General features: G+C 43.9%; 1 protein-coding gene across 18 annotated transcripts in view; it reads right to left on the bottom strand.

The window, feature by feature from the left end:
* KIF21A (kinesin family member 21A) overlaps nucleotides 1–15,798 on the bottom strand; it is a 146,192-nt gene extending 130,394 nt beyond the window's left edge. For 17 of the 18 annotated variants that reach the window (XM_036301519.1, XM_036301521.1, XM_036301524.1 and 14 more), the window contains exon 1: nucleotides 15,587–15,798. In XM_036301519.1, coding sequence (XP_036157412.1) covers nucleotides 15,587–15,630 — 44 coding nt within the window. In that variant the 5' untranslated portion in view covers nucleotides 15,631–15,798. The remainder of the gene's footprint in view (nucleotides 1–15,586) is intronic. The other variant, XM_036301530.1, reaches the window with a different exon arrangement.
* Between the last annotated feature and the right edge of the window lie 908 nt (nucleotides 15,799–16,706).

Raw genomic sequence — 16,706 nt, 5'->3', positions numbered from 1 at the left:
CGATGGTCTGCCTCTTAGTAGGGATCAAGCCCGCAACCCAGACATGTGCTCTGACTGGAAATTGAACCTCCAGGTTCATGATCTCCTGGTTCATGACCTCCTGGTTCATAGGTCAACACTCAACCACTGAGCCATACTGACTGGGCTATTTACATTAATATATTTTATACCATACTGTCCAGATTCATCTACTCCTTTTTTGTGCGTGTGCACCCGTATACACACGTATTTCATGTTAATCCCATATGTAAATCACAGTGTCTTGATCTCAGGTAAAATCTTTCTCAAAACATAGTGGGGTCTCCAAGCTGGCATGAATTAAGGAAGAAAGCTGGACTGAAAACTAGTCTGGCCAGAGGCCTGGATGATGTGGAAGTGAAGAGAGGTCCAGAGTAACCCAGATTTGGTCAGTGCCAACACATGTGTACAAGTGGATTCAATCTGATGGCAGCTTCCAGTTCTTTTTATTTTTTATGGATTTCATAGAGGGAGGGAGAGAGAAATAGAAACATCAGTGATAAGGATTCAAGAATCATTGATCGCCTGCCTCCTACACACCCCGCACTAGGGATGGAGCCCGAAACCTAGGCATGTGCCCTGATCAAGAATTGAATCATTGCTGGGAGGGGCTGTGGGCCAATCGGGGTGGTGGGGGCCCATTGTGGGTCTAGCTAGCTCTAGCCCGAGGCCAACCTCCCTCGGCCCCTTTCCCTGGCCAGCCCCTCCCCCTGTTGAGGTGGGGGGGGGGGACAATTGGGAGCAGGCCACACCTACGATTGGTTCACAGGTCAATGCTCAACCACTGAACCACACCAGCCGGGCAGCTTCCAGTTCTGAGTGGCCCATATGAGTTGAAGGAGATCCCAGTTGGAAAAATAAGGGGATAAGTTTCCTCCTCCACAGAAAAGGGACTTCCAATAATTTCACTTAAGCAAGTGGATTTGTATTCAAGATGGTGGGGATATATATCAGGAAACCAAGACAGAAGGCAAGTGATAGGAAGTGACAGGAAAAGCTGTGATCCTAAAAGCATATGCATGTAAGTTTGAAGCAGCAAAACAAATTTCAGACTAATGGGCTGGCAAGGCAAACAACAGTGTTCTGATTTACTAGTGACTTTATTTAGGATTGACCCAGGAACTCAGAGGTAGGAAACAGACAAAAATCTTCTATATATAAAAAAAGCCAGCTACTGGAATGCCAAACCACCGGAATGATCGGTCGCTATGACACACACTGCAGCTAGTGAACTGGCCCAATTGTGGGTGTGGCCTGCTCCCAATTTCGCAGCCTATCTCAACAGGGGGAGGGGCTGGCCAGAGGGAGGGGCCGAGGGAGGTTGGCCTCTGGCTACACCCACAATGGGCCCCCACCACCCCATTGGACCACAGCCCCTCCCTGCAGCTGGCCCTGCCTTTGATCACTCTCTCTACCCCAATAGGGGGCGGGGCCAGCTGGCCAACCATCTGCGGCCCTTCCCCCCAGCCAGCTCCGCCCCCTATCTGCCCCCACACACACCAATTGGGGGTGGGGCTGGCTGGCAAACCTCCCATGGCCCCCCAGCCCCATCTGGGGGCAAGGCTGGCTGGCACACTACCCACAGCCCCTCCCCACAGCCTGCCCCGCCCACAATCAGCCCCCCCACCCCAATCAGGGGTGGGGCCCACCAGCCAATCACCCACAGCCCTTTCCCTCAGCTGGCCTGGCCCTGATCTGCCAATTGGGGTCTGGCTGGCTGGACCCCACCTGTGCACGATTTCATGCATTGGGCCTCTAGTAATGATAACAAAATGAAAGCAGCAACTTTTCTTTTTTCTTATTTTTTAATTGAATGGATTGGGGTGACGCTGGTTAATGAAATTATGTAGGTTTCAGGTCTACAATTCTATAATACATCATCCATATATTGTATTTTGTGTTGACCACCCCAAGTCACGTCTCCTTCCATCACCATCTGTTCCCCCTCTGCCCTCTTTACCTCCTCCTGCCCCTCAGTAGCAACTATTCTTTTTTTTTAATGTGTTTTTATTGATTTTTTATAGAGAGAGGAAGGGAGAGGGAGAGAAGATAGAAACATCAATGATAGAGAAACATAGATCCGCTGCCTCCTGCACACCCCCTACTGGAGATGGAGCCCACAACCCGGGCATATGCCCTGACCAGGAATCAAACCTCTTGGTGCATGGGACGATGCTCAATCCACTGAGCCACACTGGCTGGACGCAACTATAAAACATTTACTAATGCTAGTACTATGATAAGGGTTTATGTACATTATCTTACTTAATTTCACAACAAACATCTGAGGTAGGTATCTTTTTCTCTAGTTGAGCCCCCTGTAAACTTTGAGTTTAAAAGTATTTTCATGCATAATGATCTAATAAAGGGAATGAGAATTCTAAAACATGGTTGGAGATGTTTACACCAGTGTTGACTGATTTGTATTGATTCATCCTTACTAATATCCAGTCGCTGCTTCAAACAACAGTATGTGTTGTGATTGCAAAGGTTACATTAAAACAGCAGCAAAGCTACCAAGTCCATCCAGGGATCAAACTCATAATCTTGGCTTTATTATTAAGCATCACACTGAAATCACTGGACTTAAAAATCACCAATACCCACAGCACTCAATACCATATAATCTCTTTATGCCTATTTTAAAATAGAATAAGGTAGAATCCTAACATTGAAATATATAAAATGAGACCACACAATTGATGTCAAAACATGCTCAAATTTAGATTTGTGAAATCATCAAGTCTGGGTTATTCTATGTTGAGAACTGCAGTCATAGAACACTTGAACAAGAGAAATGAAAAGTTATGTCGAGTGATACCAAGTTAATTACAAAATTCAGAATCAAAGATAACTAAAGAAACCCTATACTCAAAAACAAGAACCAAATCTGCTACAAGGGTAACACAAGGTCCAGTTACACTTACGAAACAAAACAGATAAGAACATAATCAAGGACAGAAAGAATGTGTTGTCAATTTAAGGCCAAGTTGGCCAACTAAAATTCAAAAGCATCATTTGTAGTGCCTAAATGGAGACCTGAAAATGTCACAGATGTCACATTTGGATTTAGGAACCTTAAATGGGAGGTCAAATAATGAGGAATGAAATCTGTACTCTCATGTTTAATCAATCAGCAGTTGACAACTTCCATTTTAGGACAGAACAGACGCAGACTGGGTGGCCAATAGGCCGCTCAAACAAAAATATTTTGTGTTGAACTGAGGTGAACACAAATAAATGTCTTAGAAATGGACTGATTTTCTTTTTTTTTTTAAATATATTTTATTGATTTTTTTATAGAGTGGAAGGGAGAGGGATAGAGAGTTAGAAACATCGATGAGAGAGAAACATCGATCAGCTGCCTCCTGCACACTCCCTACTGGGGATGTGCCCACAACCAAGGTACATGCCCTTGATCGGAATCGAACCTGGGACGCTTGAGTCCTCAGGCTGATGCTCTATCCACTGAGCCAAACCGGTTAGGGCAGAAATGCACTGATTTTCAAGGAACGTGGCATGGTTATGAACCTGTGTTTGGTTTACCATCAGTAGCTTAAGACTAATGTGCTGAGCAAATGTGTGTATTCTCTTAACACATTATATCTTGCTATATATCTAGCTTAATGTTATGGTACTGAAGATGCTGAAACATTTAATCATATATTCTGGTGAATGGCACTCTCCTCCCCCTTCTGATCAATATACACCACATCATAATGAATAACTACGCTTGACTCTTTCCCAAGGTTTCTTGTTCCAGCTTGCTGAAAGCAAAAAAGCTCTTATTTAGAGACTTTAATTCCAGGAAATAGTCATTTGTAGAGTCTGCGCTCATCAGTGGAAATGAAAACATTACCAAGAATCATAGGACACAGCACAAATCTTAGAAAAATGAAATTAATGTCCTTATTAGACAATAAAGGCTTGTCGATTAAATTCGTTTGATATATGGAAGTTAATATATATTGAATTGAATTATTCAAGTAAAGCAGATAATGTATATTTAACATGTTATTCAAAAATTCCCTTCTTTAATATAAAGACATAGAAAAGTTCATACACTATACTCTAAAGCAAGCATGTCAAACTCACATCTGATGGGCTGCATGCAGCATGCGGTCCGCTGGCTACGAGTTTGATATGCTTGCTCTAAACTGTAAATATCAGGCTATAAAAGTGTATCCAGATTATAACAATTTTAAAAATGTAGATATGCATTAAAACAGATATATAGTAATTATATCATGGTGATGAACTATGATATTTTTCTCATCTTTTCCTGGGTACTTTTACTAATCTGATTACACTATTTCAATAGTAGAAAATATATCAAATAAAAATAAAATGAAATTAAAAGCTGACTTTGAAATCAGGCTTGAAAGATCTATTTCCTGCTTCTAAGTATCAATCTTCTTTTAAAATGCTTTCAGCTAAGTCTTCCCTTAGCGCCACCAATGAATACTACAGGCACATTGCCCCATTAGCTCCAGGTGCTAGAAAACAGTCTTTATATGCCGAAACCGGTTTGGCTCAGTGGATAGAGCGTCAGCCTGTGGACTGAAAGGTCCCAGGTTTGATTCCGGTCAAGGGCATGTATCTGGGTTGCGGGCATATCCCCAGTGGGAGATGTGCAGGAGGCAGCTGATCGATGTTTCTCTCTCATCGATGTTTCTAACTCTCTATCTCTCTCCCTTCCTCTCTGTAAAAAATCAATAAAATATATTAAAAAAAAAAGAAAAGAAAAGTCTTTATAAAAAATGTAAATTTATTTTTCAATCCAATGTTACTATTATTTCTAGTATTTTTACTCAGTTTACTCCTTGCAGCTCTCTTTAATCTATAGCCTGGTTTAGTGTATTATTGCCACACTTGATGAGAGGAAGCAAGGAAAGCATTAGCAACATTTTCAAAAATCTGGTGCAAGCCAATTCAGAAGGAAAATTCACATTTTTATTAACCAATTTAATCACCTTCCTCTTACAACAGGTTAAGCCACTAGTGGGATATATAACTCAATCCTATTGTTAATCTCACAAAGTATAAGGTAGTAACTTTACTAAACACTAAAAACCATAACAACTGAAAGTCTTTGTGGAAAGAGAAAGGTAGGAATAAAAATAGTGGATTTTACTAAATTATAAACAAAGGAATTTGGTAAGATAGAGCAACAAGGCATGTGATTTACATATTGGGGGGAAAAAAGCAGAGGAGACTAGAAAAGGTAAGGTGTTTTTTTTAAAGTATTTATACACATTTTTGTTTCATTCATAGTGATGCAAGTAATAGACACTCAAAAACAAAAAATACAAACAGCTACAAGCACTTTGCAAATTCAAGTTATGGGTTACATATTAGAGAATGACTAATCCAATTGCTAGAGTTTGGAATATAGCCAACATGCCCATTCCTGATTATCTCAAACTCATCTCTAATAATATTACTGCCTATGTTTGTGTAAAAACTGTTTTCCAAATGCTTTCACGTGGTTATTTCTTTTAATCCTTTCCAAAGTCCACTGAGGTTAAGTGGATAACTCCTACTCAAAGTTTATCATTGGTAAGAGTCCAGACCAAAAAAGTTTTTTAACCATCCAATGTTCATTCAATCATGCACCTCCAATTGCTTTAATGCCTCCAACTTCTGTGATTCCAGGGCACAGTGGACATTCAACAATTATGTAATAAACAAAAAAAAAATTTGTCTAAAAAAAGTAAATAAAATTAGAATACAATTCAGGGTAGAAATGCCCCTGTGCCTCATTAGTACACCATGTGATCAACATACCGCATCGTAATGAATAACTACAGCTTGACCCTCTCCAAGGTTTCTTGTTCCTGCTTGCTGAAAGAAAACGTCTCTTCTTTAGAACTCCAAACTGACTGTGCAGCTGTGTCAAAGAATGTGAATATCTACTCTGAACAAATATATAATTTATCATATTTAGAGAACTGATATTGTCGTGCCTAAGGGACAGACACAGCTTCCCAAAGTTGAGAATAATTTCAAAAACTAAAATGTTACTATACACTAAGCGACCCAAAGAGTAGCGAATAAACCTTGAGCTGACCCTGGGCACATGCTGCCCACCTCTCCACAACCAAGTGTGACTTTTTTTTTTCTTTCTTGCTCTTACTGAAGAAGCACATGGAGGACAGTTACACAAATTAAATGATCCTGGGATTAAATCCTGAATGACCTCCATTCCAAACTAGATTTATAGATATCAGCTTGTTTCGATTCAATAACCCCAATGCCCTTCAAATATTCTATTGTAATAATGCTGTGAATACTGTTAGCATCTTCTACAAAAAATGAACAACAACAACAAAAAAGCATTAAATGTTCTCTGAGTTTGGGGAACATTTTAAGCCAAACAGTGAAAATCACTACATTCTGTGTACCCCTCCCATTGGGATTTTAGAGAGAGTGGAAGAAGAATCATACAAAGAAGACCAATCCCATCAAAAGGCAGAAATGTCCCTGCGTGGGAGCAGTCTAGAAAGATTTTGTGAAGAGGTGAGATTTAGGGTATTTTTTGGATGATGGGTCTCCATTATGGTCAAATTGTGTTTTATTCTTTACTTCCTTTTAAAATAAGGATGGGAAGGGCTGATATATTATTTAGAAGTTTAGAACCATCTATCTAGTAAAGTAATACTCAAAAGGGGTCTTTTTAAACCACTCAGATTTCTACCTCAGTCTCCAATTCCAGATCCCAATAAATACAACTCACCTCACCCATTTGACCTCTACCTCAACCCCACCCTCCAGCCACCTCCTTTGTAGTGAGGCTGCCATTTTTGCTGCAATGTGGTATAATCCTCAAGTCTCTAGGAGGAGAGGGAAAGTTGTAAGAATCGAGGTGAGGGGAGGAGGAGAGGCCACACATTCCAGGTTGAGCATTTACAAAAGCCTGCTATTTACCAGTACATATTTATCATTATTTCAAAATTAGACTGCTCCCACATTGTCCTTCTGTAGCTGCTGTTAGAGTATCCATGTGTTACATGCCAATGTTGAAAACGGTCTATATTATGTTTATTACTCAGTTTTGGCAATTTCTTCACATTTGAATATACCAGGAATATAAAGTTGGATAGCTACTCCAGGGTGCCCTGCTCACTAGAATCACTGGTCTAGTTTCTAGAAGCCAAAATAATGGGCACTGAGATGGGAGAACTCACCTAAATGTCAAATTGAACTGTTATAGGGAGGGCTTAAGGGATTAAAACTGCAGTTTTTTTTTTTGTTTTGTTTTGTTTTTTTTTAAATATATTTTATTGATTTTTTACAGAGAGAAAGGGAGAGAGATAGAGAGTTAGAAACATCGATGGGAGAGAAACATCGATCAGCTGCCTCCTGCACATCTCCCACTGGGAATGTGCCCGCAACCCAGGTACATGCCCTTGACCGGAATCGAACCCGGGACCTCTCAGTCCGCAGGCCGACGCTCTATCCACTGAGCCAAACCGGTTTCGGCAAAACTGCAGTTTTTTAAGTTTATTTTATTTCTGGGATGTCTGCCAGCGAAATCCACAGCACAAAGAAGACTTGAGCTGCTAGTTGTGGGTCCTCAAGCAATTCTCTCAACTTGTCTGGGCCGCTATTGCCTCAACTGTCTTTTAAAAAAAAAAAGTTTCAACCAGCTGGCCCCATCAAGGTCCCCTTCAAGTTTTAAAATCAATTTTGTCAATAATTATAGAAGTACTAGAAATTATGTTCTATATATAAAATGGCTAATAATTTCAAAAAAACGAAGGACAAAGGAACCTCAAATATAATTCTTAAACATTCAGAAAGACTACATAATAATTGTGAGATATCATGAAAATTGCCCCTTTGGCTTAGCTGTCATTTGCTTCAAATAAAGCCTCAGCCAGAGGAAAACTATTTTAACACTCTGAGAAGATTAAATAGTTAATCCACTGGGAAACCATGTTGAAACAAAGAATTCACAAACCCGCTTCCCAGAGACAAGCACTGAAAATAGCAAACATTTGTTTTATTTTGCGTTACATTATTCTAATGATATACTGCATACAAATACTTTCTATTATTTGGCAGGCATTTTCATTGTTGTGTTTTTTCTTCCTGATCTAAAACTCAGATAAAGGTCATGTCTAATGTTGACAGAAAACAACCATTTATAAGTCGGAGTCTCACAGGTGAGTTATAACTTGTCTTGGGGGAAAACATCCATAATAATGAAAATTCCAAGTCCCCTTCTTTGAGGAGAAATTGACATGAATTGGAAGATTGGGAAGATTATGGAATTAACTGCCAAGATAATTTCTGCTTTCATGGCTTCACTAAACCGGAATTTCTAGTGCATCATTCACTACCCCATAATCATGCATCAAAATATTAACCAATTAACAGGAAAGAGGTAAGAGCTCAAGGGGTAGTGATAATTAGACATGAAATCTGAACTTCTTAGGAGTTCAAAACAAACAGGTCTATCATACTCCACAAACTTAATACACCTGAAGAAAATGTATCAACTCACTTGGTAAATAAAATAATTTCATTGTTTTTCAGCTCACACCATCCGCTAGTTTTTACTCCTCTCTTTCCTTACTTCCTGATCCAAAAATAAATAAATACAAGTAGGGCATGTATGTTATATCAAGTGGGACATGATATAAATAAAATCCTTCTAATGCATAAGCTTTGGAGTTCAATTTTTACGTGAAATACTAGAGGCCCGGCGCACAAAAATTTGTGCATGCGGGGGGAAGGGGGGGTCCCTCAGCCTGGCCTGTGCCCTCTCGCAGTCTGGGACCCCTTGGGAGATAACGACCTGCTGGCTTAGGCCTGCTCCCGGGTGGCAGAGGGCAGGCCCAATCCCTAGGTGCAGCCCCTGGTCGGGCTCAGAGCAGGGCCGATTGGGGAGTTGGGCGCCGCCCCCTGTCATGCACAGAGCAGGGCGGATCGGGAGGTTGCGGTGCCACCCTCAGTCACGCTCAGGGTAGGGCCGATTGGGGGGTTGGGGCACCACCCCCTGTCACACTCAAGGCAGGGTTGATGGGGAGGTTGCGGCGCCACCCCGTCATGCACAGAGCAGGGCCAATCCGGGGGTTGGGGCACTGCCCCCTGTCACTCACAGAGCAGGGCCCATCAGGGGGTTGAGGAGCTCCCCCCTGTCACTCAGAGAGTAGGACCGATAGGGGAGTTCGGGCACCGCCCCGTCACACACAGAGCAGGGCAGATCAGGGGGTTGGGGCGCTGCCACTCTTACACTCAGGGCAGGGCTGATGGGAAGGTTATGGCTCTACCCCGTCACACACAGAGCAGGGCCCGTGGCGGGGGGACGGGTTGGGGCACCGCACCCTGTCACACACAGAGCCGCAGGGCGATCAGAGGTTGGGGAGCTCCCCCGTATCAGGCACAGAGCAGGGCTGATCAGGAGGTTGGGGTGCCTTCCCCTGTCACGAACAGAGCAGGGCGGATAGGGAGGTTGTGGCCCCGCCCCCAGTCACACACAGAGCTGCAGGGCAATCAGGGGGTTTGGGCGCTGCCCCCTGTCACTCTGATCCCAGTGCCGGGAGGCCTCGCGGCTCTGCTGATCCCGGTGCTGGGAGGCATATTACCCTTTTACTATATAGGATAGAGGCCTGGTGCATGGGTTGGGGCCGGCTGTTTTGCCCTGAAGGGTGTCCTGGATCAGGGTGGGGGTCCCCACAGCAGTGCCTGGCCAGCCTGGGTGAAGGGATGATGGCTATTTGCAGCTGGTCACACACCCTTCAGTGTGGGGGTCCCCACTGGGGTGCTTGGCCAGTCTGGGTGAGGGGCTGAGGGCTGTTTTCAGGCTGGTGGGTGACGGAAGCTCCCAACCTCTCCTTTTTTTCTTTTTCTTTTTTTAATTCTGGGCCAGCTTTAGCTCTGAGGCTCCAGCTCTGAGGCCTCTGCTGCTGAAAGTAGGTATCTGGTTTGTTTCGGTTCGAAACAATGTATAACTCCAGCTCTGAGATCCCAGCTCGCTGAAAGCTGGTTTCTGGGGGTTTTTTTTAGCTTCTATATTTGTTAAAATGTTTCAAACTGCAGGCTCAGAGGCCTGCAAAGCAGGCGGGGAATGTTGGAGTCCTCCGTCACTGAAGCAAGCAAGTCTCATGTTAGTTTCAAGCTGCCTGGCTGCCAGCCGCCATCTTGGCTGACAGTTAATTTGCATATCGCCCTGATTAGCCAATGGGAAGGGTAGCGGTCGTATGCCAATTACCATGTTTCTCTTTTATTAGATAGGATGTTTGGAAGCAGGACACCCTTTCATTCTTAACGCACTGTTCTTGAGAAACGTATGAACTAATATATGCTATTGAAAAAATAAGGGAGAAATAAAAACTAAACTGTAACAATTGTTGTTCATGTCTAGTTGGTGCTACTGACTATATTTTGTTAGTTCCAACATAATCTGTGCATTGGAAAAGCTTCATATTGCTAGGGCTAAGCTCCATCAGGCAGGCATCATGCTGTAACATGTGTGTATCCTCAGTGGTAGGAAAGCATCCAACATCCAACACATAGTAGGCACTTTATAAATATTTGTTGCATTAAGGAAGGAATAAACAAATGACCAAACACCAGATAACCATCTATTTCTATAAAGTAAATATTTCTGAGAGCCTTGCTTAGCTACCTCCACATTTTCTAAGCGTTAAATTGTTTCAGATAATTTTCCCCAGATGTATATTCGTGTGTCAGCTTGAAAGATCTTTATTACATTGAAATTAGTATGTGAAATGTCTCGAAAACATGTGGAAATATGTTTAGAAATACAGAAATAGATATCAGAAACCTGAGTTTGAGTGCCAGTTCTCGTACACAGTGGCTGAGAAATCTTGAAGGGGTTGCCAGTGTGCCTGAGACTCATTTTATTCATTTGTATAATATTTTATTCATCTGTCCAGCCTACCTCATAGGGTCTTTATGTAGATTAAATAAAATATAACACATTTATATTATAACCAGGATGAAAGAGACCACAAAAGCCTAAATGTTTCCTATTAATAACCACAGCACCCAGAGCAAACATATTGTTGGAAAAGTCAAGATTGAAATGGTAAAATAGTGCCTTCCTGTCAATAGGGAGGCACCATTTGTGTCAACAGTATGATTAACAACAACAAAAATCACATATTTAATAGACTGAATATGGAAAGTTTGTGCAACCCTTAATGCCATTACATGGCCACCTCAGCATGAGGAAAGAGAAGAGTTCAGGGAGTTCACTTTGCAAATCAGTGCCAGTGACAGGCCTAGTAACAAAGCTTTGACTGTCCAATGAGCCCTCAAGCCTGCTGAGCAATGCTACTTCTTAAAAAGTGCTCCAGTAAGGTGAAACACAGTAAATTAGACAACATCCAAACTCACTGCCAAGGGTATGTACTGTTCTCTGCCAAAGCCAAGCAAAGAAATTTTAGCTCAAATCCACACAGGCCAATGATTTTCAACCTTTTTCATCTCGTGGCACATGTAGTGATTACTACAATTCTGCAGCACAACAAAAAAATATATGTTTTGCCAATCTGACCAAAAAAAAAAAAAAAAAACAGGTATAATTTTTATTCATTCACATTGGATGGCTTGTGTTGGCTGTTGTCATTTTTTAATTTGACAATCTAAGGGAAAAGAGGTCAGTGCCCCTGACTAAATAGGAATTGCATGTTTTAACAATTCTTGCAGCACACTAGTTGAAAACCACTGACATATTGTCTATTAACAATGATGTGAAAACAGGATGGTTCTGTGTCTCCATTTTCATTCAGCTCTTGATATCTTTTGCGAGCTAAAGTTCTTGTAAAGGAAAAAAGTTTCAAATGTTATGTTAGCATTACAACAGGGAAAGGACAAGGACATGCCATCTCATGATATCTTAGATTTAGAATCAGCTACCGTATGGAGCCCATAGTTAGTAACTTTCTACACTAACTTTTCTGCACTGGGAGGAAAAAAATGTTGCTAATAAATCAAATCCTGTGTGTGTGTGTGTGTGTGTGTGTGTGTGTATCCACTCTAAAAACAGGCGCCTAATATTTTGGCGTTTTCTTGATCTTAGTCTATGACAGGATGGCTTGAAGTTTTATTCTATATTTATACACCTTGTTTAAATTAGAGAGCAGCACTATCCAATAGAAGTATAATGTGAACAACACTACATTTGATTTTAAAATTTCTGGTGGCCACATTTTTAAAAAGGAAAATAAAAGATGAAATTAATTTTAACAATATTTTTCAAAATATATTTTATTGAGTTTAGAGAGAGGAAGGGAGAGGGACAGAAAGATAGAAACATCTATGAGAGAGAAACATCAATCAGCTGCCTCCTGCATGCCCCCTACTGGGGATCAAGCCCAAAATCCTGGCATGTGCCCTACCCATGCATGACCTCCTGGTTCATGGGCTGACGCTCAACCAACTGAGCAACACCAGTCGGCCTTAGTAATATTTTATTTAACTCCATATATTAAAATATTATCATTCTAATATGTAATCAATACAAAGATTATTGATATATTTACATTCTTTTCATACTTTTTCATAAGTCTTTGCAATCCAATGCATATATTACACTTACATACATGTCAATTAGCACACTAACTATTCATCAGAAATACTATATCAGTTTTTAGATTTCATCAACTTGACAGTCAAAAAGTAGATCCACATACCAAGTTGTTCCAAGCATACATAAAATATTTCCAAAAACTAAATCAAGGACCAACTTTTAGAATCCTTTAGAATTTAGTTCCTCAGTAGCATTAATCATACTTCAAGGGCTCATCAGCAACATGAGGTGCCAGCTGTCACCTGAATCCACATCTACCACAATGAAAGGTACCTTGCAGAACACCTCGGACATACTCTGTCAAAAGGCATTTTCAGATATTGAATTTAAAATGTTCTCCCTAAATGAGAAACACTCTGTTCACCTTCTGTTCCCCAAAGCTTTATATGACCCATGCGCTTATTTTGAGAAACCTAAAATAGAGTCATTCGCTTTGGCATACTGGTAAGTCTCTCCATCTAATAAAACACAAGAATCTCTAGGACATTCTTGTTTACTTACACAGGTAGAGTCAACTCTATTTATTACCTGTTATTACATTATACATTGAAGGGAGAAAGCAGGTTAAATGCCCTGCTGGTGTGGGTCCATTTGTTGATTTACTTACCCTGCTGGTGAAGCTTATCACAAACCGGAGGTAGGCTAGGAGGACACTGGAAAGATTAAAGACTTGGAAGAAATATTTTAGCCTTAAGTTCAGGTCCTCTCTTTCTGATCTCTATCTTTTCTAGCAGCATCTAGGTATGCATAACCTGTGAGAGCCATTCATTTGTAGTTGAACTAGTACAGAACCAGGAAGAGGCAACTGACCTTATGCTAAGTAAAGCTTTGCAAAGCATGTCTTTGCCTCTCACCTCTGTAGGCTTAATGGTTAACCATTCGGGCCAGATAGAGTCAAGCTGTCTGGGTTGGAACTCTTGTTCTGCCACTTGCTCTCAGGTTACTTAATCTTCCTGCGTCTCATCTGTAAAATGGCTATAATAATAACAGGTCTGGACCTAAGTCAAAGATTATTATGAGGAATAAATGAGATTTCACAGGATATAAAACATCGGAACACACAGCACTGATCCTAGAACATGGAATGTGTCCAACAATTATTGCTATTTTTAGCTCAGAAGTCTGGATAATAGAGATGGGAATATATGCTGAATAAATATTTGTTGTAAATAAAAATATATGGCCAAGCGCTTTATTAATACCAAAGTGCTATATAAGCTATTTCGATTCTATGCAAAATAAGTTTAGAGAGTGGATCTATTCAATGTATTTAATGAAGAAAAAAACCCACAAATCTTCACAATGTGGCTTACGAAATTGCTAATGTTTTATAAAGCCTTTACCAACAATCAGAACCATGTTTATTCACTTGCAAAATGCTATTATGCATGTCAAAACCACTTTAGGGAGACCCATGGCTCTGCTCACCTCCACTGCAAAGCAGCATCCGATTTAATAGGATGGCCAATACATGGCCCTATGAGGGTTCTAGAGAATTCACAGATAAAAATCTTAAATCTGTAACAATGGCTTCTCTCCCAGCCAAATTTTATGTTTCCATTACTTATTTTACGCTCCTTCGTCATGTTGCTTGACCAGATCAGCTAACTAACAAAATTATCTTTCCCTGTCTTTCCCCTTTCCCCTCCTCTGCCAGGGCACCATCACCAGTAAGTATTAAAAGACCAAAAGAGACATAGTAGCAGTGAATAGGAGAAACAAACTAATCCAACAAGTGGATAAGTAGGTGTAGAATAACCACGAAGGCCAAATTCAAGCTTCAAAAGCTTTATAACAGGCGATTCTAAGTCATAAAACTGTCACTTCCATGGGTGGTCATTTCCTGGTCTTGTAAAGGGCGTGTAAAAAGATCTTTAAAATTCATTTTAGTCTTTAAGTTGCTTAAAGATACAAAGTATATATAAAACTACCATTTCTATGCCTAACCAAGATTTGTCACTAAAATAACTTAGAAATGCAGACATGACAGAGTTTGCAAAATGGCTTTCCAGAAAGACCACAAGAGGGGAGGCTTTTAAAGTATAATTTCTCGGAAAACAGGTTATTTTTATAATCCTGAAAGTACCCATAAAGAGAAGTGGATTCACAGTAGCAGTCTATCCGAGCTGTGTAAGCAACGCACTTACTCCACCATGAATGCTTCATTAATATTTCAGGGATGATGTTGCAATTTTCCATGAGCAACTGTCAGGGCTCTGCTTCTTGACACGTATCAAAACGGTCTAAATTACATTCAACACTCGTGTGTCTGTCATTGACCAAAATGCAGCTCTGAGGCGTCCCGTGTTTCCAAACTCGCACCCAGGCATGTCTAATGTCATTCTGCATCCACCCTGCTCAACCTTGGGATGCATGTTAAACCCTTCCACTTGCTGAAGGGTTTCCTTCCTTCTGCGGACCTACCCCTCCCCCCCACACACCCCTGGTGATTTTTATCTTAAAAATAATTCCCATTCCAATGCATTAGAGGCCAGATGTGTCTCCTACACGCACACGCTTGTGCCATTATCCACTTCGCAGTGATGCTTAAGGCGGCTCCCATTTGCAGAGACATCCCCAAGCTGCTGGTGGAAACGCTGTCAGTCTGATGCTTTGTCTCCTGCCTCAGGAGGCCAGGGTTGCATGGACACGTATGACAGACGCTCTCGAAATAAATTTTTTAAAAGCACCCAGCCCAGCAGAGAGGGTGCTCCTGCAGGCAAAGCCCCACGGGCCATCGATCGCCCCGGGCGGGTGCGAGACCCGGCGGAGTCAGCGCCCCCGGGGACCTGGCGCCGCGCAGCCGCCCGCCACCTGCAAACGCCGACGGCGTGGGGACCGCCGGGGTCTCCCCGCCAGCGTCCGGCCGTGCGTGCCAAGCCGGCGGGGACCCGCTGCCTCAGTTTCCCCCTCCGGGGCGCCCCTCAGGTCCCCTCAACCCCAGCAGGTCCCGGCCGCGCCCGCAGCCCGCAGCCCTCCCGCCGCCGCCGCGTCCGTCCTCACCTGACAGCCACCCGCACCGAGCTCTCGTCCGGGGCGCCCCACATGCTGGCGGCGGGCGACAGCCGGGCCCCGGGGCCTCGGCACCGCGGAGCGGAGGCGCTGCCCGAGGCGCTGGGGCGCTGGGCGCAGGGGCTGGAGCGGCAGGGCGGCCGGCTCACCTCCGCCGCGCTCCAGCCATGTTGGCGACTGAATGGAAAGGTGGCGGCGGCGCTGGGGCGGGCGCGGAGGGGAGGTGATTCAGCGGCCGGGCGCCCGCCCCCTCCCCCGCTCACCCCCCGGGATCTGGGGCGGGGACACGGCGCGCTTGAATGGCGAGCGCGGCGGCGGAGCCTGCAGGCCGCCCGCGGCCTCCAGACGGCGGTGTGCGCGCGCCCTGCCCCCCGCGCGGACGCGGCCTGCGGGGGCCCGGCGCCCTCCCGCCGCCCGGGCGATCGGGGCTGGTGGCCCGCACGGCGTCAGCGGCGGCCGGCCCCTCGGCGCCCGCCCCCGGCCCTCGGCTGGCACTGCCTGGCGCTGCTGGGCCGGAGGCGCGGGGGAGGGTGCCCGGCCGCCGCTGCCCGCGCCCCGGGGCCACCAGCCTGCGCGCCCTTCCAGGCTCTGCGGGGACAACGCAGCAGCGGCGCTGGCCCCGTGGCCCGAGTCTTTGCTAAAAGCAAAGCTTGTTCGCCAACGGAACGCGGGGAATCAGCCATCCGCGCGGCTGTTCGTTCGGCTTTGTTTCCACCCTTAGCCTTATCGTCCCCTCTCCGGCCTGGACTTTGACTCCCTCCCCCGCCCCCCGCCGAATGCCCTCCCTCCCGGGAATCGGTCACTCGGGCTAAACTGGCTCCCGCGTTGGCCACTGTCTCTGGGCAGCTGGCCTGTGCCGCAGCGCCCAGGTGCCAGCCGTGGTGGGATGTGGGAATGATGGGCTCTTGAGACTGACTGCGTTTCTGTTCAATCACTTGCGCCCTGGTGAGTGAACTGCACCCTGGTACTGCCAAGTGTTCCCAGAACTGAATATCCACCGAGACCTGCTGCGTAGCAAATCCTTCCAAACTGACTTTCCCTCTGGCCTTCGAAAGCTCCTCCCAAACCCAGGGTTCTATCCACATTGACCCATTGTGGGTTCTGCTTTTGA

Source organism: Myotis myotis, unplaced genomic scaffold, assembly GCF_014108235.1.
Source record: "Myotis myotis isolate mMyoMyo1 unplaced genomic scaffold, mMyoMyo1.p scaffold_m19_p_3, whole genome shotgun sequence".
Classification (NCBI taxonomy): Eukaryota; Metazoa; Chordata; class Mammalia; order Chiroptera; family Vespertilionidae; genus Myotis; species Myotis myotis.
This window is presented reverse-complemented; position numbering and strand designations above follow the sequence as displayed.